At 40.4% G+C, this 25,334-nt stretch overlaps 1 protein-coding gene and 1 long non-coding RNA gene across 12 annotated transcripts in view; one reads left to right on the top strand and one right to left on the bottom strand.

Moving 5' to 3' along the window:
* The window catches only part of LOC114597970 (uncharacterized), a 59,916-nt gene extending 40,737 nt beyond the window's left edge, over positions 1-19,179 (top strand). For 6 of the 7 annotated variants that reach the window (XR_003706942.2, XR_013393256.1, XR_003706931.2 and 3 more), the window contains 2 exons: positions 14,190-14,269; positions 19,103-19,179. This is a non-coding gene — a long non-coding RNA (uncharacterized LOC114597970). Of the gene's footprint in view, positions 1-11,322; positions 11,663-14,189; positions 14,270-19,102 lie in introns of those variants that run through there. The other variant, XR_013393262.1, reaches the window with a different exon arrangement.
* The window catches only part of SBF2 (SET binding factor 2), a 212,273-nt gene continuing 202,196 nt past the window's right edge, over positions 15,258-25,334 (bottom strand). For all 5 annotated transcript variants that reach the window (XM_028731545.2, XM_028731515.2, XM_077930483.1 and 2 more), the window contains 5 exons: positions 24,644-24,748; positions 23,627-23,820; positions 22,717-22,804; positions 21,453-21,584; positions 15,258-20,185 (listed from right to left, as the gene is read on the bottom strand). In XM_028731545.2, coding sequence (XP_028587378.2) covers positions 20,087-20,185; positions 21,453-21,584; positions 22,717-22,804; positions 23,627-23,820; positions 24,644-24,748 — 618 coding nt within the window. In that variant the 3' untranslated portion in view covers positions 15,258-20,086. The remainder of the gene's footprint in view (positions 20,186-21,452; positions 21,585-22,716; positions 22,805-23,626; positions 23,821-24,643; positions 24,749-25,334) is intronic.

Genomic DNA, 25,334 nt, shown 5'->3' with positions numbered 1-25,334 from the left:
TTAAGCCTTTTCCCCATTGAATACTGTATGGTGTAGTTCAATGCTTACTATCTGAAGGACCACTGATTCTTCATCCCTGGTATAGACCTGTGGTGAAGCAAAATGTTTTTTTCATAGAATGATAGAGTTGGAAGGGACCCTGAGGTTCATTTAGTCCAACCCCCTGCAGTGCAGGGAATATGCAGCTGTTCCATACAGGGATCAAGCCTGCAACCTGTGTAGTTAGCACCATGCTCCTTTCAGCACCGTGCCGCTGAGCTATCCAGATTGAAGCTCATGTTTGTTTTATTTTTGTGGATGCCTGAATATATATCCTGTTCTCACCCCCTTTTCTGGTTTTTTTTTTTCTAAGTAAGTTATAATACAACATTTGGAGGACCACAGGTTCTTCATCCCTGGCATAGACCTGAATCACTTTCTATCTTTGTCATGCACAAAATTGTTTATTAAAATTTTGAGTGTATTGGGTCCATATGAGGCAGATTATCTAGATCAATTTCAATCTAGTTTAAAGTCTGGTTATGGGACATAGAATGATTAGGTTGTCTTTGTTGATGAGCTATACCTGTAACTAGACAGGTGGTTCTGGATTAGCTGACTGGGAAGGAGTTTGGAGGTACCAGTTTACATTGGTGCTTGTCTTACTTAGAGGGTTGAGGGACTACAGTTTCATACCATGGTTAATTGAGCTATATGGTGTCCCCCAAGATTACATTCTATGCTAATTAGCACACATATGAAACCATTGGGTGATGTCATTCAGGAGCTTATGGGCTTAGCATCAACATGATACTCACTTTGCCCCAAAATGGAATGTTGGAAACTTGTTAGTCAATGCTTATACATGGCTTACTGGGAAAATTAGGACGTTGGGAATTCTTTCAGGCATCTGAAATGCATTGAAGGCAGACAAATGAGGTCAGCCCATTTTGGAAACTAGTGGTCGACTTTCACACCATGATGTTTGAAAAGATCGTTCCTGAACAAATTGAAAACAAGGGATGGAATTAGACACAGATGGGTTCCACTGACAATGCCAGATAAACTGTATTGTGAACACTTTCACGAGGGACTATTACATAAGATGTGGATTGCTGACAATTTATAGAACAGTCCACTGCATGTTGGTAGAAAATTGATATTTCTGTTAAATAGCATGGAATTAGAAGTGCGTTCACATGTGGCTATATAGGATTAGATGACAAAGACCTCTTAATAGAGCAAGTGAACACTGATTTGTTTGTGATGCTCAGGAAACAAACTGTTTGAAACCCTGGCTTTTGGTCTGTAGCCCAAATTTTGGGGATCTGATCTGTTCCTCATGCAGATGTTTTGTTGATGACTTCATGCAGGTGCCCCATGAAGAGAGAGTGGGGAGAAATGTAGCTCAGTAAATGCCCAGCTTGGAAGTGGCCTTTGTTCATGTACAGAGCTGAATAATGAGCAAGTGAATTGACACGTGTCCACTGCAGAATAACAGACATTCAGTGCCACAAATGTTAATGGGGTGTACCACTGTGAACACCAAAAGATTCTTGCCCCATAAAGTATCACGTGCCCCACCATTTCCCAGCCATGCTTCTTTATGAAAGAGAATGTTAGATTTTATGCATTGAAGGTTTTATGTGATGAATTCCTTCCAACAAGCAACATTTGAGCACCGCAGAAAACCACCGGTGGTATTCAGCTAATTTTCCCTCACAGCAGTCCCATTGAAAATAGTGAATATTGTTAGGTCCATCAATTCCAGTAGGTCTACTCTGAGTAAACCTTAGTTGAATACCACCCCAAGTTTCAATATTCTCAGTGTTTCAGCTTATTCAAAATAATGGATTCCTACAAGAAAGTGTTGTCTTCAGTGCATAAATTGTGGGGTTTGTAAAAGAAAAGAAAAAACCCATTCACACTGAAGATGACTGCTGAAGCCAAGGACAGAACATTTTTGTGGTGTCCCATCCCTATGGCTTGACGTTGCTGCGGCTGCTTGGATAACAGACTCATTGGCTTTAGTGACCAATGTAAATAGAAAAAAATGACCCAATAGAGAAACTGTTACAGGAAGTAAGCCTAGATGAACCATAGTGAACTCAGGAGGACAGACAGAAGGTTGGATATATTGGCATGTTTGACTTGGGAAATACAACTAGATGCCTTAGTTCTATACGATGCATACTAGACTCATCATGGTTTTGAATTAGAGACTGTGTGAGTCTGTGCCAGCACTTGCTCTCCATTCATTTCCAGCAGTTTTTTGTTTGTTTGTTTTATTGAATTTTACATTATTATTTCCCCCCCGCAATTACATCATAGCAAATAATAACAGATTAAATTTCCCACTTTCCCCCACCCTCCCCTTGACTTCCCTCAACTTCCCCTTCTGGGTTTTTTTACATATGAAATTGTCCTGCTTACAATACTATTTCCAGCCATTTTTTGAATATCACTCTCCTCACACACATTAACTCACTTTCTCCTCTCAGGCTTTATAAAACTAGAAGAGTTATGAAATTACCGTATTTTTCTGTGTATAACACTACCCCACGTATAAGAAAACCCCTACTTTTGGGAGTCCAAAATTAAGAAATCAGTAGTTTAAAGTTGTTCAGCTTTCGTTGAGCGCTTTTGGAAAACCATTGACAGATGCTGGATGAGATATGAACTGTACCAGGCCTCACTCTGTTCAGTGATATTAGAGCATACAAAAATTCACTACGGTCATACCTTTAGTTTAATAGAATATGCCGCTGGATACAGTATGTAGTGGGTTTTTTGTGCTTGGGATGTGAGCTGGAGTCCAAAATCAGGAGGACACCACACTGGCAACCAAGGTTCAGGTCTCCACTTGGACGCAAACTTCTCTGAGTGAATGAGCCAGTCACTCTCAGCCTAACCAATCTCACAAGAACATGTATTCTGCCTTGAGGTCCTTGGAGTACAGGTGGGATAGAAGTGTAGTAAAGCAGAGGGTCTGAACAAGAAGAGTCCCAACTACAAACTTCTCTATTTTGAGGAAGGGTATTAAATTTATTGGACCCTGTCTTCAGATTCTTTGTCTGCAGTTTGTTACAAGCCTCTTCACTACTCTGTTGCAGTCCTATCTTAAAAGATAGGCAGTGCAGCACCCACCTGCTCAAGCTGTTTCCTCCCACTAAAGAGAGCAAAAAGTGCTCTGTGCTTTTGAAGAATTTCATTTTCTCCAAGTGCAATTATGCCCTGAATGACGGAGTATAAAACAGGAATTCACAGGGGAGTTCCTCTTTTTAAGAGGTAGCTATTATTTGACATGCTGAGAAAAGTATTACCATATTTTTCGCTCTATAAGATGCACCAGACCACAAGACGCACCTAGTTTTTGGAGGAGGAAAACGAGAAAAAAAATATTCTGAATCTCAGAAGCCAGAACAGCAAGAGGGATCGCTGCGCAGTGAATGCAGCAATCCCTCTTGCTGTTCTGGCTTCTGTGATAGCTGCATAAGACGCACACACATTTCCCCTTACTTTTTAGAAGGGAAAAACTGAGTATTATAGAGCAAAAAATACGGTACTTTCTGACTAGTCTGTTAATCCAGCAGTTTAGCTGTAATAGGAATATTTTGTGATGCAACTTTGGTAATTTCATTAAATGGCTTATGTAGCCAGGCATTATGTGAAAAGCCTAATGCCACTCATTTAGGTCATTTGGACAGATAAGTATAGAAAATTTGGTCCATAGGCATTCCCCAAATCGTATAGCAATACAGAAGCAAGCATGTACAGTAGATGCTGTAATGAAATCTGCTGTTAACACTTCAGTCTTACTTTGCAGCCCTTCTATACCTGTACAGGGTTTTTGGCTCTCTCTCTGTAACTAACTGCATATTGAGTCTCTGCAACTGCATTACAAACCCTTTACCCATTGTCTAAATTAATGCTGCAATCCTATACACATTTGCTTGGGAGTAAGTCTCATTGACCTCAGTAGGATTGGCTTCTGGGTAGGTATGCAGGATTGTGCTAAATCATCAGGATTGTGTAAATGATAGAAGCATATCCTTATCAATCAGTAGCCAGGCTGAGAATGTATTTGTGGAATTTGTTAGATGTTTGTAGGTGGAAAGAGCCACTCTTAAGACATGCTAGATGCTGTACCAGTTCTCAGTGAAGAAACGGTACAAGTCACAGCCAGTCATTTTAGGAGGCAATTGGCTATAGACACTTCCTGGTTTATTTAGGACAGGTTTAATAGTGGTCAAGAATAAACAAGGACACAATCAGCTGGCAAGTACTTGCATGGAAGCCAAATTAAAACAAACTGCTTGTACAAGGTTGTGCATTCAGTGTTTCATTTTCCACAACGTTTTGATCTAATTTACAATGGTTCTAACTTGATAATCACTGGCTACAGCTGAGCAGTAGTCATAACTAAGTAGTTGCGTTCATTGTGGAACACCCTCTCCCTCTCCCAATTTCCGCTTAGACGGTGCACCTAGCCAGTTCAGTTGGTGCATGTTGCTTATTACAGATTGTATTCAGCAACATGCACAGAAGATTCTATTTTGCTGAATTGGATCAATTTGCAGCTTGTGCACTTTAAAACTTAAATATGCAATGTAAGATCAAATATGGAATTCAAAATCTGAAATTTAAATATAATGCATTTTTTTCTACACAATTCAGTGGTACCGTGGGTTACAGATGCTTCAGGTTACAGATGCTTCAAGTTACAGACTATGCTAACCCAGAAATAGTACCTCAGGTTAAGAACTTTGCTTCAGGATGAAAACAGAAATTGCGTGGCGGCGGTGCGGCAGCAGCGGGAGGCCCTATTAGCTAAAGTGGCACCTCAGGTTGAGAACAGTTTCAGGTTAAGAACAGACCTCCAGAACGAATTAAGTTCTTAACTCGAGGTACCACTGTATTTGATTAGTGAACTGCACCACAAAATTCAGAGAAGTGTGAAATTTGAAGGATGGGTGCATTGAGGTTTGCATATTGTTTTGAGGAAATGCAAATTAGATAGATTTGCATTAAAATAAGAATGCAGCAAATTTATCCCCATTCACAAGTAGGGAAAGACTCTTCCCGCCCCCCTTTGCCCCTGATCTGTCACAAACTGTATTCATGCAATACAAGAACAGCCTTTTTGTCTCTTCTCTTAAAAGTGCTTTATTGAGAACCAATGTTAATTATAAACAATAGGTGAGATCCCACAGGGGGAGGAAAGAAAGGGAAAGTCCCACTTAAGCCAGCAGATGTCTGTTGCGCAAGTGGGGTACTGCAGTTGGCTATCAAGCAACATCAAGAGCATTCCATGGTATAGATATCACAAATGTTACATAGAAGAAAAAAAAGGTGAAAGGAGCTAAACTCGAATAATGAGCTTTATTCATAATGCAGTAATACCTTGGGTTAAGAACTTAATTCTTTCTGGAGGCCCGTTCTTAACCTGAAACTGTTCTTAACCTGAGGTACCACTTTAGCTAATGGGGCCTCCTGCTGCTGCCACGCCGCCGGAGCACGATTTCTGTTCTCATCCTGAAGCAAAGTTCTTAACCCGATGTACTATTTTTGGGTTAGCGGAGTCTGTAACCTGAAGCATCTGTAACCTGAAGCGTCTATAACCCGAGGTACCACTGTACATTCAGATAACTGTGACTCAAGGGATACTCAGGGATACTCATCAAATACTCGCATGTAATTCTTAGCTGTCATGATGGTCACCAGGGTGGGGTCCTCCAAGCATGCATCTTGCTGCCATCAGTTGTGCAGTTGGGGTGGGAAGTGCAAGAGGGCTTTCTCTATCTCAGCACACCTATCTGGACAGCTCCCTACCTTCTGCCACCACCTGATACCCTCTGTTGCAGCAGGACTTTATCTGCTGCTTGTTCGATTATGTCTTTGTGATTGTACTTTCAGCATATTTTGTTAGGCTTCTTGAGTCATTTGAGTCTTGAGCTACAAGGGCAGAAGTGCCCTCCTCTTGCTGTTACTGTCTCTGATCTCAAGATGTAGAGACCTGACCTGTTGGTTCCTTTTTCTTCAGCTTTTATTGCATTTTTTTGAAGTTTTGCAATCAGTGTTCTGTCTTTTGCAGTATCTATATCTATAGATAAACATATAGTTTTTGAAATGCTACTGTTGTAATAATTTTGATGTAATTCAGATTTCAGGGTTCAATGTGTTGAAATATCGCATTGAAAGATGGATCACTCTCTTACCACATCACTACCACTGAGGAGAAACTCACCTTTAGCTGTTTTGCAATACAGTGGTAGCCATTTCTTGTCTTAACAGCTTTGTACATTCTCTCCTGTGCCATTGTGAGGCCTTTTGTTGAAGACAGCATCGGTTTGAAGTGTGGGTGGGGAGTAGATTTGGAACATGTTGCCTGCACCCAGATGCATTTGTTTTCAGGGTGGAGGATGTGCAATTCAGGCCACTGGCGGGCCAAACTGAGAGTGTCTGACTGTCTTAACCCAGAGCCCCCGGGTTGTAGCTGTCTCTTGGGCCAGGCCTCTCATTCACCCTATTTGCAATCTCTTTCCCAAGTTTTTTGGCCTCTGCCCCTTTCCTCGGAGCGGAACAGCTTCTTGTTTTGTTTTGCCTTATTTTGGCAAGTCCTTCTGTGTAGGCTTATGTGCATTTCCAGTTTTCCAATAAAAAGGCTAATGTGCTCAGTTATATTTTAAACCTTTTGGGGAGTCTGGGGTGGGAAGGAGACAAGAAGCACTATTGTCATGCAGGAATTTCATGATGTAGATTGTTTGGTTGCATGTCCTCCCCATTCTCCGCTACCGCCTCTCACCAGTTACATAACAAGTCGTGTTCTCGGCTTGTTGTGAAGAATTTTGTGTCCACAGAGAGGCACATGGAGGACCAGAATGTGCAGCAACATGGTAAACAACAGCTGCAGGGGCTCTATGGCATGCATTGATCTTGGACTCAAGTACCGAAAGACTGTATTACTTCTAGGAAGAGAAAATTTGAGGAGTGGGTGGGCTTTGTCTAAGGTGAGCATAAAACTTGGGGAGAATTGGTGAGGTTGATTAAGTATATTGATTTTTGCCTTTCAGAAATATTAATATATTTTAAGATGCTTCTACATAAAAGGGGACTTATTCAACTACATCATACTACATTGTAAAATGTAGGCTATAGATCTGCTGGATCTTTCGGAATCCATCCTTAACTAGTCTAACAGTATAAACCCAAGTCCATGAATTATACATTGTAGAACATGAAATTGCACAATGAACCCTAAATGGTGGTGGGTGAAAGATAAAAACAAATTTAATAAATTTGCTGAATGTAGAGCATTTTTACCCAGAAAAGTAGCATTATTTTGCCATTTAAATTTGTTGGCATGAATGAATAATGTTTGGCGATTCATGCTCTGGTAACTTCCAGGTTAGGCTACTCTAATGCGGTCACATTTGCCGGTTGTCCACAACATGGCTGCTAAGTGCAAGCACATATTTTGTCAGTGTTGAAACCACTGCACTACTCTCCTAGTCCATTTTATTTTAAAGTTTTCTAAGCTGTTTTATAGGACAGCATCATTTTTAGGCAGCTTACAACATAATAAATACATTATATTTTTGAGGAAAATATTGGTGCTTAACTTTAAAGCTCTATACATCCTCATTGGTACCTGAAAACTTGGTGATTTGAACATGAACCTACTCATGCGCTTGGGTAATATTTGAAGGCCTCCATCCAAGTGCCCCTGTCAGCCGAGAGCAGCTTTCTTGGTTTTGGCATTCTGTTTATGGAAGAATCACCTCAGTTATCTTTCTGGCACTTTTAATTTCTTCCTTTCTTTTTTAAAAATATTTTTTATTAGGAATTTCAAAATAACAATCAATCAAAAATACATCATCCTCATTCCCCCCCATTTCCCCTCCCCCTCCCCAGAAAGAAAGAAAGAAAATCCTCCCTCCCACCCCCCCAGATTTCTCCCAACTCCTCTCTCTGGTTTCTTATCACATGTTGTTCTCTGCATGTTATAAAATTGTAAAGATCCTTAAGTTATCTATATATATATATTATCAATAAAAAGTTTGTGTATGTTTATTCAAAACCTGCCAAAGAGTCCAATTCATTTTGTTGTTTCTTTAAGTACTTTGTGAAAGGTTTCCACTCTTCTTTAAAGTCACACTCATCTTTGTCATGTAGTTTGTGTGTCAGTTTTGCCAGTTCTGTGTAATCCATCAGTTTCTCTTGCCACAGTTCTTTAGTTGGGATTTCCTCGTTCTTCCATCCTTGTGCTATTAAGACTCTTGCCACCGTTGTTGCATACATGAAGATGTTTTTGAATTTCTTTGGCAGCTCTTTCCCTATTAATCCCTAACAAAAATGCTTCAGGTTTTTTTTTACAAATGTTAATTGGAACATTTTCTTCAATTCATTGTATATCATTTCCCAATTTTTAAAAATCTTACTACAATCCCACCACATATGGTAAAAAGCCCCTTCTTTTTCCTTACATTTCCAGCATATATTTGAAGCAGTTTTGTACATTCTTCTTATCTGCACTGGTGTTATGTACCATCTATACATCATTTTCATATAATTTTCTTTCAGCAAAGAACAGTCTGTAAATTTTAAATCAATTTTCCACAACCTTTCCAGTCATCCAACATAATATTATGACCTATATCTTGTGCCCATTTAATCACAACTGATTTCACCTCTTCATCTTTTGTTTCCCATTCTAGCAGTATGTTGTATGCACCTTTCAACAGCTTCACTTTCCCTTCTACAACTTCCTTTTGAAATCTGGATTTTGTATAACTAAATCCTTTCTTGTCTTCTTTGTATATTTCATGTAATTGTCGATAGTGTAACCAACTCTGAAAATGGTCTTTTATTTCATCATATTCTCTTAATTTCCATTTTCCTTCTTGATCCTTTAGCAAATCAGCATATGTAAGCCACTTTCCTTTCTTTCCAAGTGGTTTGAGCAGTAAAGCTTCATGTGGTGAAAGCCACCAAGGGGTCTTCTTTTCTAACAGAGGCACTTTTAATTTCTAACCCATAATGGAACTGTTTCAGTTAAGAACATAGGAAGCTGCCTTATAGTGAGTCAGACCTTAGGTCCATCAAGCTCCATATTGTCTACACTGACAGGCAGCAGCAGCCTTTCAGGGTTTCAGGCAGAGGTTTTTCCCTTCCCTCCCTGGAGAGGCCAGGGATTGAACCAGTGATCTTTTACATACAAGCCACATGCTCTGCCACTGAGCCACAACCCTTTCCCTTAAGGGAACTGATGCTTTTATCCTGCTGTTTATTTGCTAATGTTGTATTTTTGAAATCTGTTGTATTTTTGCACACTTTTGTTTTTAGTAGATTTATGTAAGTCACCCTGAAATAATTTTTGCATTGAATGAGAGGCTATGTACGTGTGTATATATATATATATATATATATATATATATATATATATATATATATATATATAAAATAATATTTTATTAGAGTTTTCCAGAAAATTAACATCAACAAAAATCACAAAAAACAAACAACAAACATCAAAAATCCAAACAGAAAAACAGAAAAAAGAAAAATACAAAGAAAAAAATTTAGCATAAAAAAGAACACTCTTTCATATTATAACTTTCAAAACCTTATTCTCTTTGCTTCCACCCGCCTTCCCTTCTTGTATTCTACTTTAAAAATTACCGTATTTTTCGCACTATAGGACGCACTTTTTCCCCTCCAAAAATGAAGGGGAAATGTGTGTGCGTCCTATGGTGCGAATGCAGGCTTTTGCTGAAGCCTGGAGAGCGAGAGGGGTCCGTGCGCACCGACCCCTCTCGCTCTCCAGGCTTCAGGAAGCTATCCCAAGTCTTGCAAGCCCGGCGGGATGTCCCGCGGGCTCGCAAGGCTTGCGGGCAGCAGCCTGCACCCAAAAGCTGGGGACAGCGGGGAGGCGCAGAGCCGCCACCCCGCTATTCCCCGACCTGATCTGGAGGCTGGCGGGGGGAGAAGCAAGCCTGCTTCTCCCCCCCCCCAGCCCCACAAGCTCGGGGGATAGGGGGATGGCGAAGCGCCGCCATCCCGCTATTCCCCGACCTGATCTGGAGGCTGGGGGTGGGAGAAGCAAGCCTGCTTCTCCCCCCCCCAGCCCCACAACCTCCAGATCAGGTCGTGGAATAGCGGGATGGCGGCGCTCCGCCATCCCGCTATTCCCCGACCTGATCTGGAGGCTGGGGGTGGGAGAAGCAAGCCTGCTTCTCCCCCCCACCAGCCCCACAACCTCCAGGCTTCAGGAGAGCCCCACCGCCAGCCCCACAAGCTCGGGGGACAGCGGGAGAGGCGCAGCGCGCCCTTCCCGCTGTCCCCCGACTTGGCTAGAAGGCTGGCGGGGGGAGAAGCCTGCTCCTCCCCGTTGCCAGCCCCGCAAACTCGGGGGACAGCGGGAGAGGCGCAGCGCGCCTTTCCCGCTGTCCCCCGACTTGTCTAGAAGGCTGGCGGGGGGAGAAGCCTGCTCCTCCCCGTCGCCAGCCCCGCAAACTCGGGAGACAGCGGCAGGGGCGCAGCGCGCCCTTCCCGCTGTCCCCCGACTTGGTTAGAAGGCTGGCCCAGCCCCGCAAACTCGGGGGACAGCGGGAGAGGCGCAGCGCGCCATCCCGCTGTCTCCCGACATGGTTTGGAGGCTGGCGGAAGGCTTCCTCCTCCCCCAGCCCCGCAAGCTCCCAGAGCGATGCCAAAGCTGCGCGCAGCTTCGGCATGGCTCTGGGTCCCGTTCTGGGGGAGGGGGAAGCTCGGGCTTCCCCGCCCCAGCCCCGCGCCTGGCGGGGGGGGGGGGAATAAATTTTTTTGCCTTTATTTCCCCCCCCCCCAAATCTAGGTGCGTCCTATGGACCGGTGCGTCCAATAGTCCGAAAAATACGGTAGTTCATCAAGATCGTTCATTATTCATTTTAAACCTTTATCCCTCCCTTTATAATCTTATTTATCTTAATCGCTAGAACCCCTTCATTTCATTTTCAGAGCCTTCAACATTCATAAATTTTACAGTATTTTTGTAGATAAACTTTAAACTATATAAAATAAGTAAATCATGATCTGTATTCTGGTGCACATTTAGCTCTACAGCAATTAAAACCTGGAAAATCTATTATTGTGAGCATTTCAAACTGAAGTTTACTGAATGACAACCATACTGGGTGCACCAAACACACTCTGCAAATTAATAGGCTTGTCCTAAAATCACAAAGTAGTCCAGCCTAGGGCTAACACACAAACGTTTATGCTGGAGGAGCTGCTGTAGCAACTGCACGTTGCATTTAGAGATTGTGCTTTGACCTTTGGGGCATGTTGACTTTGTTAATATACCACGTGGAGTGGTCAAGGACATGCCTTTTACACACTGTTGCAGAAATAGCTTAACTTTGTTCCTGGCTCTGCTTCATCTTCCTCAATGGCAACTTTTCAGGCTGCTGTACACATCCCTACCACAAAGGAAGAGAAGGCTAGCACTTTATCATGTGCCACAAGTCTGGAGTAGATTAGAATCAACTTACTTGGACAATGTTTTTTGGAAAAAATTGGATTCAGGTACCGGAGGAATGGATCAGCTGCTTTGAAGATAATTTGGAATTTTACAATTGAAAGATATTTCATCAAATAAAGACCAAGGGAACTAGAAGATGCCCTGGCTCACTACTCACCCACCAAGGTTTGGAAATAGACTACTTGAAACCGTGTGACAACAAGTGGTAGCTATGACAGGTCACATGCTTATGCATCCGGAACTTTAAAAGCAACCTGATCTGCTATTTTGTCCCAATTTAGAATGTAATCCTTCTGTTTATTTTTTTACTTTATTGGAGGTTCATTGCAGGGTCTTTCAATTGTAAAATTCCAAATACGGATGTTTCGGCATTATCTTCAAGCGCAGGTCAAAGTATGCAGCAGTGCTTTACAGCTGGTGTTTGTCTAAGGAAGGTGGAGCTATGTTCTGCACAGAAAAGTTGGAAGAAACTTACAAAAATAAAGCTGGGGCTGAAAAATACAGAAAGTAGGAAAGCCATAATTTGTGCAATTATAAAACTAATAGTAAAAAGGATCTCAAGAAAATCTCTGGACCCAGATCTGTCAAACATGCAAGATCTTATGCAACGCCAGAAAAATAAGTTGATTCAAACCTTCTTGTATATATCTTAACACACCCACACAAGGTTGTGAATCAGCAAAGCAAAAGTGGTAGTTTATTCCTGATTAATGTAGCAATGTTTGCCAAGAGAGTTTCCCACAAAACAACATGTCAGACATCATACAGGGTTTTTGCTCCTGTTGCCCCCTTGCTTTCCCAGTGTCCTTGCATGGCACTTCGCTTGCTGGGGCCAGAAGTTGTCCTAAAATAAAGACCATCTGCCATAGGACGCTACTAGCTGTGCTGTTTGACATAATTAAAGAAAGATGTGTTTTAGGCCTGGTTCAGATGTAAAGCCTGGGGAAAAAATTTCTTAAGTAATTTTTATTTGCGTTTTTACATACAGTTCAAAAAGAGTAAGTAAAGCTTAAAAGGAGAAAATTGAAAACAAAACCAGGACACAACACAAAACAAATGTATTGTTCTGCTTTCCTTTGGACCACACCAGCAAGGCCAGGGCGTGGGTCTCATTGTCTGGGCAGCCCAGGACTTCCATACACACTGTCCAGGCTTGTGTCCCGGGGAGGGCACTTTATTGCTGCTAATGCAGCCGTTTGGGTGGAGGTGTACTCGTTGACTCACAAGACAGAAGATTTTAGACACGGAGGCTTTCCTCAGTGCTCTGCAGGAGATACCCCAAAGAGGGAAGGTATTTGGCAGGAGGAAAATCAGCCTTGATGGGATGATGTTTGTATCACTCAGGTTGGCTGTCTGGCTCAGCCAGGAGGGCTGAGTGCAGAGATGCCTCTACTCAATCCAGCCCCTACTCCCAAGTTTGGCATAAAGTGGGGGAGCAGGGAGTGGATTGCTCTGCTCTTCTCTAAAAAATAAATGTGATTGTAGGTAGTTTCTGCATTACTGTTCATATTTTAGATTCATATTTTAAACAAGTAAACATTAAATTTTTTTTTTAAAGTCCATTAAAACAATTCCCTATTGGCCCAGCCTGCATCTGCTAAATGCCAGCCTCAGATATGTTCCATCCACATAACACAGTGTCAAAATACAGTCCTTTCTAAGTGACACTATATCTAAATATTAGCCAATATTATTTGGCAGTCTGTTTGCTAGCCACATAAATAAAGCTTTTATGTAATAATATCATGTAACGCAGGGAAAAGCATGCAAAGCATAGAAGGATGTTTCAACTAGGGCAAAGGTAAAAATGTTGAAGTTCACCAAGTGAAAGTGGGGTTTAATATTTGCAAAAGGATCTAGGTAAATATATTGTACTGCACCATCACACAGTGGCAGTTACAAAAATGGACTTTAACCATCTGTAATGTTCTCATATGGATGCAATTATAGGAATCATGCACATTGGTGGGTGGAACATGGCAATATCGTGTTGCTGCTTAAGAATGTGGTTACAGAACTAGACTTTAGATCATATGGGAGCCAAATGTTTGGAAAGAAATGAACATCATGTGGCAGCAGGCCAGGCAGAAGGTGTGATAGTTATTCCTGGAATGAACAGGGATTTATTTATTTATTTTTAATTCCAGCTCAGCATTTCAACTTTCTGAAGTGACCATTTGGTAGCCATAAAGAGCCAAAACTCTTGCATGATAGCAGATATGAAAAATAAGAACACTGTGTGCAGTCACTTGCATTCAGCCCAAGGACACTTAAAGATCAAATAAAGATAACTGCCTGGCTATGATGGGTTGTACGTATTGGAATGTTAATAATGAAATCACTATACTAACAAAGCATGAGAAAATTACATGCATATATGGTGATGCTAAACTTTATCCTAAACCACTACCCCCCACATCTGCTAACTTTTTGCATTTAGTGTACTTTGATTCACAGATTTAGGATGCTGTAGGTCTGCTTATTGTGTTTCCAATTAATTACCAAGAATCCTGTGCTTGAGATAGGAAGAGGAAATCGATTAGTATGACACACATAGTATAATGGTGCACAGTTATCTTATTCCAGCTGGAAAATGGAGACTGTGAAGCAAAATAAGTGAAATGTCATTGTAAATAATGTATTGATGTTGTTGCAGTAGCATGCTAAGCCAGTATCTGGGCCTATTTTGCAGGTCTTAGACCAGCACATACACAATGACTTGGAGCTGAAGATGTGATCTGACAACAGGCTTTGCAACTGAAGAGATACAAGGTGATACAAACACTCTTTCTGTATTGTTATATCTGTAAAGTGCAATAATTTCACATATCCAGGTAGCACATTTCCATTCTAACATTGTTGCTCCTAATTTGTGCTTCCTAATTAGCACCTATGGGATGCGGGTGGCGCTGTGGGTTAAACCACAGAGATTAGGGCTTGCCAATTGGAAGGTTGGCAGTTCGAATCTCCGTAACAGGGTGAGCTCCCGTTGCTCGCTCCCTGCTCCTGCCAACCTAGCAGTTCGAAAGCACGTCAAAGTGCAGTTAGATAGATAGGTACCGCACCGGCGGGGAGGTAAATGGCGTTTCCGTGTGCTGCTCTGGTTCACCAGAAGCAGCTTAGTCCTGCTGGCCACATGACCCACAAGCTGTACACTGGCTCCCTTGGCAAATAAAGCAAGATGAGCGCCGCAACCCCAGAGTCACCCGCCCTAACGGTCAGGGGTCCCTTTACCTTTTAATTAGTACCTGCTTTACCAGCTGTTTTTCAAAGTAGCCCATTTTATATTTGCTCTCTTTCCTTCTCAGTCTCCTATTTTCATTCCTGTTTTTAATTCTCTCACTCTTTCATATTCATTTTAGTATGCTCTAATTCTGGAAGTACCTTTTAAATTAAAAAAACATTTTTTTTCTGTGCGGCGATTAGGGCACTAGGATGTACATCAGAACGGCTTAAACAGCACAGTTAAACTCACCTGAATACTGAACAGAATCACTCACACAATGGCTTATCATGCAGAGCTAGTTCATAGTTCTCTGTCATGTGTGAAATGGGCTCTACAGTACTTTGCAGTCGGCCATACTTTTTTTTTTTAACTAGTTGTGTATGTGCCCTGCAAAGATGTGTGTGTATGTGTGAGAGAGAAATTTCTGTGGAATTGTGATGTAGCAGGATGCTGCAAGTGAGAAGAAAAATCAAGAAAGCCAGTTATACATAGAAACATAATAATCCTCCCCCCCCCAAAAAAAAACTAATGCTGGAAGGGGCAGGACAATATTTATTTTTTGTTTTATGTAAAAGCATTTATAAACAATTTAATACTTTTTAAAATCTCAAAGTGGTGTACAACACAAAAACAATAAACAATATCATTAAAACAACAATACAATATAAAACAGTATAATAAAAGTATTTTAAAACAAAAGAAAGAATTAGGGATCCACAGCAACACAATGCCACCAACTCCTAACTCACTGAGACAGTCCAGGAGGATGCCATGATCAGTGTATTGAAAGCCACTGAGAGATAAGCAGTGTATTTTTATGTTGTGAAAGAAACAAACAGGGTCATCCATACAAGGCCTATTTTGTCTCAAAGCTGGGCTTGAACCCAAACTGAAATGGGTCAAGATAATCAGCTTCCTTCAAGAGTGTCTTCAGCTGCATTGCTGCTATTCCATAGTAAAATGAAGGTCTTAGCAGGATTGTGGGCTCTGACTTCTGGAAAATCCCCCAAAGCATTAATAAATTCCTCTAATTCCACAAGTCTTTGCAAGTGGACACTATGATGGACCCCCCTCACACCCTGAGGTAAAGACCAAATCAGGGTATGTATGTGACATCCTATGCATTGGGCTGCTGACAACTTTGAACAGCCCCATGGATTTCATTGAGAACATGAAGTTTTGATCTTACCCTACACTTGATAGAGCTATTGAGCTACCAGAACCAGTGCCATGGAATTCTCCCAACACCACACCTTGAGGCTACCAAGGTACAGGCCTTCATAGCCCACCCCAGGATGGAAAGGCTTCCTGGCGAACAAGACACAAACTCTATGGGCCACAGAGACTCCCCTTCTCTGGACCTCCAAACAAGGTGGATGCTGCACCAGGTATCTGTTAAACCTTGAATCAAATCCACTCTGCCCAACTCACCCAGGTCTCAGTAATAAAGGCTAGACAGGTTCCTTCATTTGTAATCAAACCAAACAGTAGCACCAACTCAGCTGGCACCAGGTGCCTGTACACCCAATGGCCCCCCTACCTGTGGTCACTTGTATAGGGTCACTATCAGTCTCCTCTCCTCTACTGTGTCTCACAGCTCGACTCATACACATTCGCTTCCAAATCTCAGGACCCTGAATAAGAAGCTCCCAACACAATTGCCCAACAGATCACATTGCCACCAACCATATATCTTGTGGATGTGTCCATGAATGGTTGCCATGCTCTTATCAGGTCACCATTTCCGAGGACTCTGCCTCTCACTCAAAATACTGGGTTAGGCCTTTCACCCAGGAATCAACCCAATCAACAAGTCAAACCAAAAAGGTAATCATTAGTTTGAGGACGACCCTACAGAATCCCTGTGGAGCTGATGATTAAGGCAGATAAAGGTGCCTGTTACAGTATTAGGAACTGCCAAGTTAGGGCTGGCTGGCCATTCTAGGAAACCAAACCCCTTTGCAGAGCCAAACTGCCCTGCAAGAACATCACAGGTCAAAGTGACAAGCAAGCAGCAGATGTGGAGGAGATGGTCTGAGTGTCTTCTGCATCTGCTGCTACGGGTGACTGCTAACACTTCATGAGAAAATCTACTCAAAATTATGTTATCTACATTAAATTTAATATCTGGGATGTGAAAGATTGTGAAACATTAGGAAAATAACATTAGGAAAATAACAAAACAAGTACAAAGGTTACCACCATAAGATGCTTATATTGCATGCAAAGAAACCCAAGAATAGTGCACTATCTGAATAGAAAATGTCACCAGTTTATGGGCTATATACCGTAATTTACTTGCTCTATTTTTTATCATAGCAATTTCACAAAATCTTGCTGTTGGCAGCTATGCCCTAAATTACAGTGCGTTTTGGGGAACATTTAAAGATAAACTGGAGGGCATAGAATAATTTTTTTGATGAAGTGTTAATACTCAATGAAAAGGCCTCCTAAACCAACTATTTTCCTGTAGACAACAGAAAATGCCAGATGTCTAAGCCTTCCTATGGTGCTAAAAGGCTCAAGTAATCAACTGTTGTTGAACATGCCATTTGTATATTGTATCCATATTCATGTTGCATGTGGATTTTTTTTTTATTCACTAAATACAGAAGCACAACTTTTCTAAGTAAGTAATAATAGTGAAATATTACTGGCCGCCTGTAGTATTAATGGAATGTTGTGAGTTTAATAATGATAAAACATACTTAAGAACAAGTCTTTTCCACATACAAGATGGCACTTGCCTGTATAAAAATATGAATTTTATTACAGGGTTATTCGGAATATAATTTAACTGTACAGTTATATGAGGCAAGGTATTTATTGTATACCACTCGGTAGAGGAAAGAAGGGATGCTTTCTTAAGAAGTATCTTTATTACAAGTTGGTTAGCATATACTAGTTATGTAACATACATAAAATAATTAAAATTGGCTAGTTACAACCATAGAAGTAGTGTACATTTTAAACAACTATAGAACAGAATAATTATACAAAGTACATATAAAAGTACTTCATATACAAAGCAAAATACATGAATGTGCAAACACCATTTTTCATAGGTGGTGGTTTATTGGCTGAAAATGCTAGAAAAATCCTTCATTCCTGTTTGTTTTTGGGATTCCAATGTATTCAAAACAGATGTATTTCCTAGTCTGAGTACAATGTGAAATCTGTATTCACTATTTACTTTAAAAAATATAGAAAAAGTAGTGGTTTTTTTTTTAAAAAAAGGTAAACAATTTCAGTAACTGAAATTCTATAAATGAAGTCAGTTTGGTTAGTTGGTAGTGACCCAGTTCACATGAGATTGTAAACCATGGTTTGATGTTAGAATGAAAAGCCACAATGAGCCTTGGGCTAATATGCTCCCTTCCTCACCTCTAGCACACTTGTGATGAGCAGAATGAAAGCTCCCTCTTCCCTTTTATATCAACCATATTTGAATATTCTGTCCAATTCCTAAACTGTACCTGCTATTAACTATCGTTAGTGAAAATACCCCAGCTTTGTAAAATATGGGTTCAAATTGCCTTGTTTTTACTAATTACAGTTAAGACCAGTCATCCCCAAACTCAGCCCTCCAGATGTTTTGGGACTACAACTCTCATCATCCCTAGCTAACAGGACCCGTGGTCAGGGATGATGGGAATTGTAGTTCCAAAACATCTGGAGGGCTGAGTTTGGGGATGACTGGTTAAGACTAAACAGTTTGAGTGGGAAGCTTTTGAGCTGTTCCTCTTTGCTGCACCAGAAGAGGAGGGAATAGCATGCAAGCCCAACACTCGCTGGTTTGTCATTGTTACACTTGACCATAGTTTAGCATGACATGTGAATGTAGCCATTAAGTTACAAGCAACATTACTAAACACTAGAAAATACTGACCAGTATGTACAAACTCTGACATATTAGCTTGATATTTAAACATATTAGTACTTAAAACAAAAACATGACATGTTAGCTATCTAGAGACTCCACACTCAAAGTCATCACAGATTGCACCAAGTCAAACTTGTTATTAATTTTGGACTGTAAAAAAACCAACAACATTCCTCAAAGATTTTTAAGATGAACAAACACAATGTTAGCAAATGTAAAAAATCTAAAAACATTCTTCCAATTCATGTGCAAAAATGTTTTTAAAGTATCAAATCACACCATATTATGCCCAATTATGTACATATTCTTTATCTGTAATCACTGTTATCTAGCTAGCATTCTGCTATAAATAATTTACCTCTATCCTTCAAATGTCTGCTTTCAAGGATTTCAGTGCAAGTGTTTGTTTTGTTTAGTGCATTTATCATTGTGTTATTTCATTTTACAACGAGCAGAACAGCACATAAATTAATATACAACTTTTTATATTTCTTAGGCTTTTCTCCCAAGTGATTTGTAGAAGGTTTCGACCTTTGTCAGTTTTATTGTTGTCTTCATTTATCTACTGCCACAAGTAAAGAGAATGTAAATAAAAAATGATGTATCCTTCAACTATCTAGATATATCTGGAGACAAAAATATCAGGAAAGAAACCTTTCTTAAACTTTTTTGGTGTCTAGAATAAATGCCTTAAGACTCTGTCATGCATATTTATTGGTTTCCAAACCATGGTTACAGGGCTAGAGGATAGCCTGCACAATCCATTCTTTCCATCCCCTCTGGGTAATCTTTTGGGAAGTGCAGCAGCTCAGAGGGTTGGAGAAGTCTCCTGACAAATGTGGGCTGTGTTGTGTTGGGTGGTAGTGGGGAGGGGGAAATTACCTGAAATTTGGTTGAGGAACCTTGCATGAGCCTGATTATAGACACTTCCCCCTTCCCACTATATAGCCCTGTACAACCACAACCAACATTTTTCAGTAGGGTCCCTCAGCCGTCCCGGAAAGGCTTTTCAGAAGAAAAAAATAGTTGTGCAAACTGTATTTTGTTTATGCACCTGTGGGATACAATTCTTAATGGGTCTTGAATATTTTAATAATGCTGTATAAGATTTACTAGCCTAATAATTGACTCCCTTGCTGAAACACTGGAAAATAGAGGGTTATTTGGAAGAAACTGTTCACAAATAGCAAGTCTGAGATAACAGCATATCCCAGTACAAAGCAGCCTGGTCATCAGGCCTGCAATTCTATTGAAGAAAACCATTTTGCAGGCAGAGAAGTTAATTGATTTTGAGTGTTTTCCATATGGAGAGTCATAATACAGGCTATATGGTTAAGGAAAGGCGATGTTTTGAGTATTTATGGCTGAAATATAAGGCTGCTTGATCTGCAATAACAAATCTTCTCATAATCCAAAGTGATTTTATTTTGCATATGGAATCATTTCCTTTCTGCTGTTGGCAGCAAAGCAAAATTCCTAATTATGCATCTGAAATACAGCTCTGTATTCGGTCCATCCACTGCTGGGCACTTTGTGCATCTTGGGCACAGAAATTATATACACGTTTACTTGTCTTCAGCTGCAAAATGAAAAGTAAAGATAAGAAAATTGTGTCCTTAAAATGCATTCAATTTCCATACTTTCTTAAGCATAATTTTAGAGCTTATTGTGGCCAATTGATACTTTGTGCAGCACACATTAATTTGGTGTTTGTAGATCACATGTCTCCCAGTGATAAATTGTAATTTTTGACAGGAGGACCCAACTATTGAGGAACTACTGCCAGCTCATGGTTCCCATTTCCCCTTCAGACATTAGAAGGTTTACCAAGACAGACAGCAAACTTGCCTCCTTCAGGGTGTTTAAATTTGACATCTTAGATATTCTGGAAATATATGAATTGCCTTTCTTAAAGAGAATAAAATACACAGTCTTTATTAATGGCTAGAATTGATACTTCTTGAGATATTGTATTGTTTGTATTTCATCTTCCCAGAAAAAGTTGGGCTGGCAACTTGAAAATCCTACATACTAAGTAATAACCCTCAAAAGGTTACTTTTTGTTTCATTCCAATATATATATAAAGTTGTCAATTTTGGTTACAGAGGAGTTCCATGCATTTGGGCTGACAATGGCTTCCAAACAAGATACGGTGGTACCTTGGTTCCTGAACAAAATCCGTGTTGCATGTTTGGGTTCCGAAAAACATTCGGAAATGGACCAATTACTTCTGGGTTTTCGGCGTTTGAGAACCAAAATGTATGACAGCAAAGCTGTTCAGGAACCGAGGTTCCACTGTACAGGCATTGTATGAACACTTGTGAACATTATTCCTGTGGGCTCTTTTCTTCCTCAAAGAAGGTTTGGGAGGATTGCAGAAATCCAGCATATCATGCCTGTGACACATTACAATGAATTAGTGATATGGGGGTGGGAATTTATCTGTTCAGGATTATTGTCCTGCCATGTGTAATTTCTACTTTGACAGGCAGAATATTCAGGACATTTTTGCCTTACACTTGAGTAGGTATGCTGAAACTCATATTCAAAAGGATGCAGCCATGAATAGCAGTGTGCTCTTTTATCAGCATTCAAGAGTAAAACCAATATACGTCAATCAAGAACCTTACCTTAGCAGCAGTGTTGTTTTATCTATTTTATTTTTTAAAAGTTTTCTTAAAATGGAAAAAGGGACTAAGGCTATCTGATGAAAACTTCAAAAACATGAAGTTTGCTTAGTGTGAGTGTATGTGTGTGTTTGAGAGACAGATGCAAACACACAGAGGGAGTAGGGATTTTTGGTACTAATATGAAGTAGTCCAAGGTCCGTAGCCAATATACTTACATCAAAGAATGCTCTCTCATTAGCATGCTTTGGAGCACCCATAGTAGGTGAAGCAGGTATCACACTTTCTACTTCTGCAAGATCGATATGGCCCTTGCAGCATGCATCCTCAACAGAATCATAATATCTTAGCTAGTAACAAAAGAAGAAAATTATACACTATGAAAAGGAACAACAAACAGATCACACACTTGAGAACCTAACAATTGCCATAGTTTTCACAGAATTTGAACCACTAGGACTTGGGTGGACTGCAATTTACAATAATATTGGAGCAACTTGCTGCTTATAAATTCTGCAAAGAAATACATCAACCTAGGTATTATTCAATGGCAGCTCTCAAAATTCCACTCAAAGGCACTTCAGTTCACAAACTCAGCAGTGCTGGCCATACATCCCAAGAGCCAGAGTGATATACTTAGTGTTGAAGTAAGAGCTAGGACCACTGTTCAAATCTCCACTGAGGCATAAACCTCACTGAGTGACCTTGGGCCACTCCCTCAGCCTAACCTACCTTACAGGCTTCTTGTGAAGATGAAATGGGGAGGGGGAAACCATGTATGCTGCTTTTAACTCCTTGGATTAAAGGTGGGATATAAATGCAATAAAATAAGTAGATAAATTCCAGTCTCTTTAGGGGAGGAGGGATGCAGCAAAGCACCCAAAGCTTCACCTTGGGGTCAGAACATTTTTTTCAAAAAGATCTTTGATTGCCTGAAATTCTAACTGTCCTCTGCGTGAGAGATTACATAATAAACATAGACAGATGTTACAAACTCAGGAGCTATAATTAGGCATTTTGAATGGACTGTATTTTGAGGAGCCACCCATGGGTGATTAACTTGCAGAATTTATTGTGTTCAGAGGCAGCGTACCTCAGGATCAAATGCTGGGAATAAAACAGGGTGTGCTACCATACCCTGCCCAGTACTACTTCCCAGGAGCACCTGTTTGACAGCCACTAGACTAGGTCTAGCAAGGCAGTTCTTATGTACAAGGTGCTGTGGAAACTCTCAACACACAAACTGAGCAGTTCATTTGCTGCTGTTTTCTGAAACATAAGATTCTAGTCCGACGTCAGAAAGCATCTCCTTGCTTCACTGAAGGTGCCCAAACTCAGGCCTCTTAAAGAAACATCTGTAAGCAGGGAGATCAGATAGTACAATTGCTTTCTCCTCCCCCCCCCCCCGCCCAGCCTAGTGGTATAATTATTTATTGCACGAATAATAAGATTATTCTATTAGAAAACAGAAGTAGATCTTACTTGGTGTTTGGTAACATCTAGCACAAACCAACGAGGTTTCCAGCCTTTCAACAAAGCTCCTCTTTTGTAAAGTGTACCTTCAAATGATCTTAAGGAAAAGAAAAGAAATATATATATATATATATATATATATATATATATATATATATATATATATGCATTTACTCTTAAGCTCCCTAGTGTCACCTAAGTAAGCATTTATGTATCAGTATCAGTAATTACCTCATATTTCTCGTTAAATCCATGCAGTTAAATCCATATTTTCTTTAATGAGAATTGTACAAACATCCCTACAAGGTCAATGCATTTGGAATAGTGTGATCCTTGGATAACCATGAGGTTTAAAGTGTTTTATCTGTTATCAAAAATACTGTTTGTATTGTATGCCAGACTATGTAGCAATTATTTCTCTGTGTAGAGTCTTAATGCAACTAGCATCTTGCCTCTAAATGAAATAGGGCCATTAGGAGGAAAGAAGCCAGATGCCTTAGATTGTAAATAATAATTTAATGAGTTTCCCCAGCCACTCTGAACATACTTATGAATTAAGCTGAAAATAAAAATGCAGATTTAATAAATGGTATCTCATTACTCAAAAGCATTAAATAGTCAGCATACATCCCCAGAAACATTTCTTCTTTGAGCCAAGGATTTACCTCAAAATTCTTTTGAAGAAAAAAATGTAAATAATATGAATAAAACAGTATTTTAAAATAGCAAAATTTATAAGAGAGATAGTAGCTAGTTGTCTGTACTTGCTTTCTATTTCAATACGGTATTGTTTTAATACCCTGATTACTTTTTTGTTATATTTGATGAACTGCAGTTTGAAACAGCAGATTAAGAAATGGATGTGACTTTCCTTCCTGGCTGAAAAAGAGGTGAATCATATGCTAACCACTCAAATTACCTATTTTCATCATTCTTTGATGTGAACTGATTGTACAGCGTAGTTACTCTCCTTTCCACACCATTGGAGGGTGAGATGTTGGTGTTCTGTTCTTCACCCAATCCACTGTCTGGTAGATGTAACAAAGACCTCTTTTGATAAGAATGCAGATTGGCAGACATGATTGCTGACGAGCCAGAAGGATGTCTCCGATGCTTTGAAAAAGTAATAAAATTTCAAGAAGTTTTAAGATGGAGGGGTAGTCAAGGTTTCACAAAGCAACATTCTAAACTGGGATTACTGGCTGGCTTAAGTTTAGAACCACAGTGACCATTAAAACATTTTGGCAAGAGTAAGGTAAAAGGTAAAGGTACCCCTGCCCGTATGGGCCAGTCTTGACAGACTCTAGGGTTGTGCGCCCATCTCACTCAAGCGCTGTCCGGAGACACTTCCGGGTCACGTGGCCAGCGTGACATCGCTGCTCTGGTGAGCCAGAGCCGCACATGGAAACGCCGTTTACCTTCCCGCTAGTAAGCGGTCCCTATTTATCTACTTGCACCGGGGGGTGCTTTCGAACTGCTAGGTTGGCAGGCGCTGGGACCGAACAACGGGAGCGCACCCCGCCGCGGGGATTCGAACCGCCGACCTTTCGATCGGCAAGCCCTAGGCGCTGAGGCTTTTACCCACAGCGCCACCCGCGTCCCTTTGGCAAGAGTACAGCACACCAATTCACAGGGTGAATTAAAAGCGTAAGGAGCTGAATTACTATAGCTGACCTCATTAGACAATACTATTTTCTTCATGCATTGACAAAACAAAGAGTATAACTATTTCACAAAATTCTTAAAATTAGAAATAACCAGGAAGAAGGGAAAACCACCACTGTGTGTAAGTCCAGATCTAAGCAAATCTAAAACTGCCACTTTTACTTTAAACAGGTAAGAATTCAATTTCAGAAGGTGCTTTGGTCACAACTCTTGCCAGTCTTTGTTTGAAGAAGGAATGCAATTACTGATCAGTGTGCCTTCTGCCACTTACATTGTCCTGCCTTGTATCTTCTTTCACATTTACTTTGACTTTTTCCCACAATGGCTGCCACCTTTCTGGGCTTTGATTTAACTTGTTCTCCAATCTTTCGATTTCCTGAAAACAATGGAAGGGGGTTTTTCCTGACATTAAATATTTCTGACGGTTTGTTTGTGTCATTAAAACAAAAGCTACAACTGCTTGCCATGATGAAAAATGATGAAAAGGGCTGGATATGTTTTTAAAAGAGTATTTGCAAAATTCAGGCCCAGTGCTATGACATCAATATTACAAACTGCCAAAAGTAACATTTACCCTTTTTTTTAAGGAACACTACCAAACTGTAATAAAAAAACAAAATGAAACAGCAAACTTATTTAGTATGTATGCCAGACTGTAAGTTGTTCTTGTTGTGAAACTGGGAATTTGAACTCTTTGGTAGCCTCTTGCGACATTTTATTAATGTATGTTCCTGTGTGAATTTTTCGTGAGATAGGCATTTGATTTGTGCATCTGATTAAACAATATTTAAAATTAGCTATGGTTTAATGCGAATGAGCAGCAAATCATGGATACTTTGCTCCTCCCATGTTCCTACTCCTGCTGGGCTGTCATGAAACAAGCCATAGTCTGGTTTATCATGTTGTCTGAACTTGGGCTCATGGTTTGTTTCTCTTGAAACAAGCCAGAAGCCGATGAATGC

Source organism: Podarcis muralis, chromosome 1 (assembly GCF_964188315.1).
Source record: "Podarcis muralis chromosome 1, rPodMur119.hap1.1, whole genome shotgun sequence".
NCBI classification, from domain to species: domain Eukaryota; kingdom Metazoa; phylum Chordata; class Lepidosauria; order Squamata; family Lacertidae; genus Podarcis; species Podarcis muralis.
Note: the sequence above shows the minus strand (reverse complement) of the source record. Positions and strands in the feature narration are given on the sequence as shown.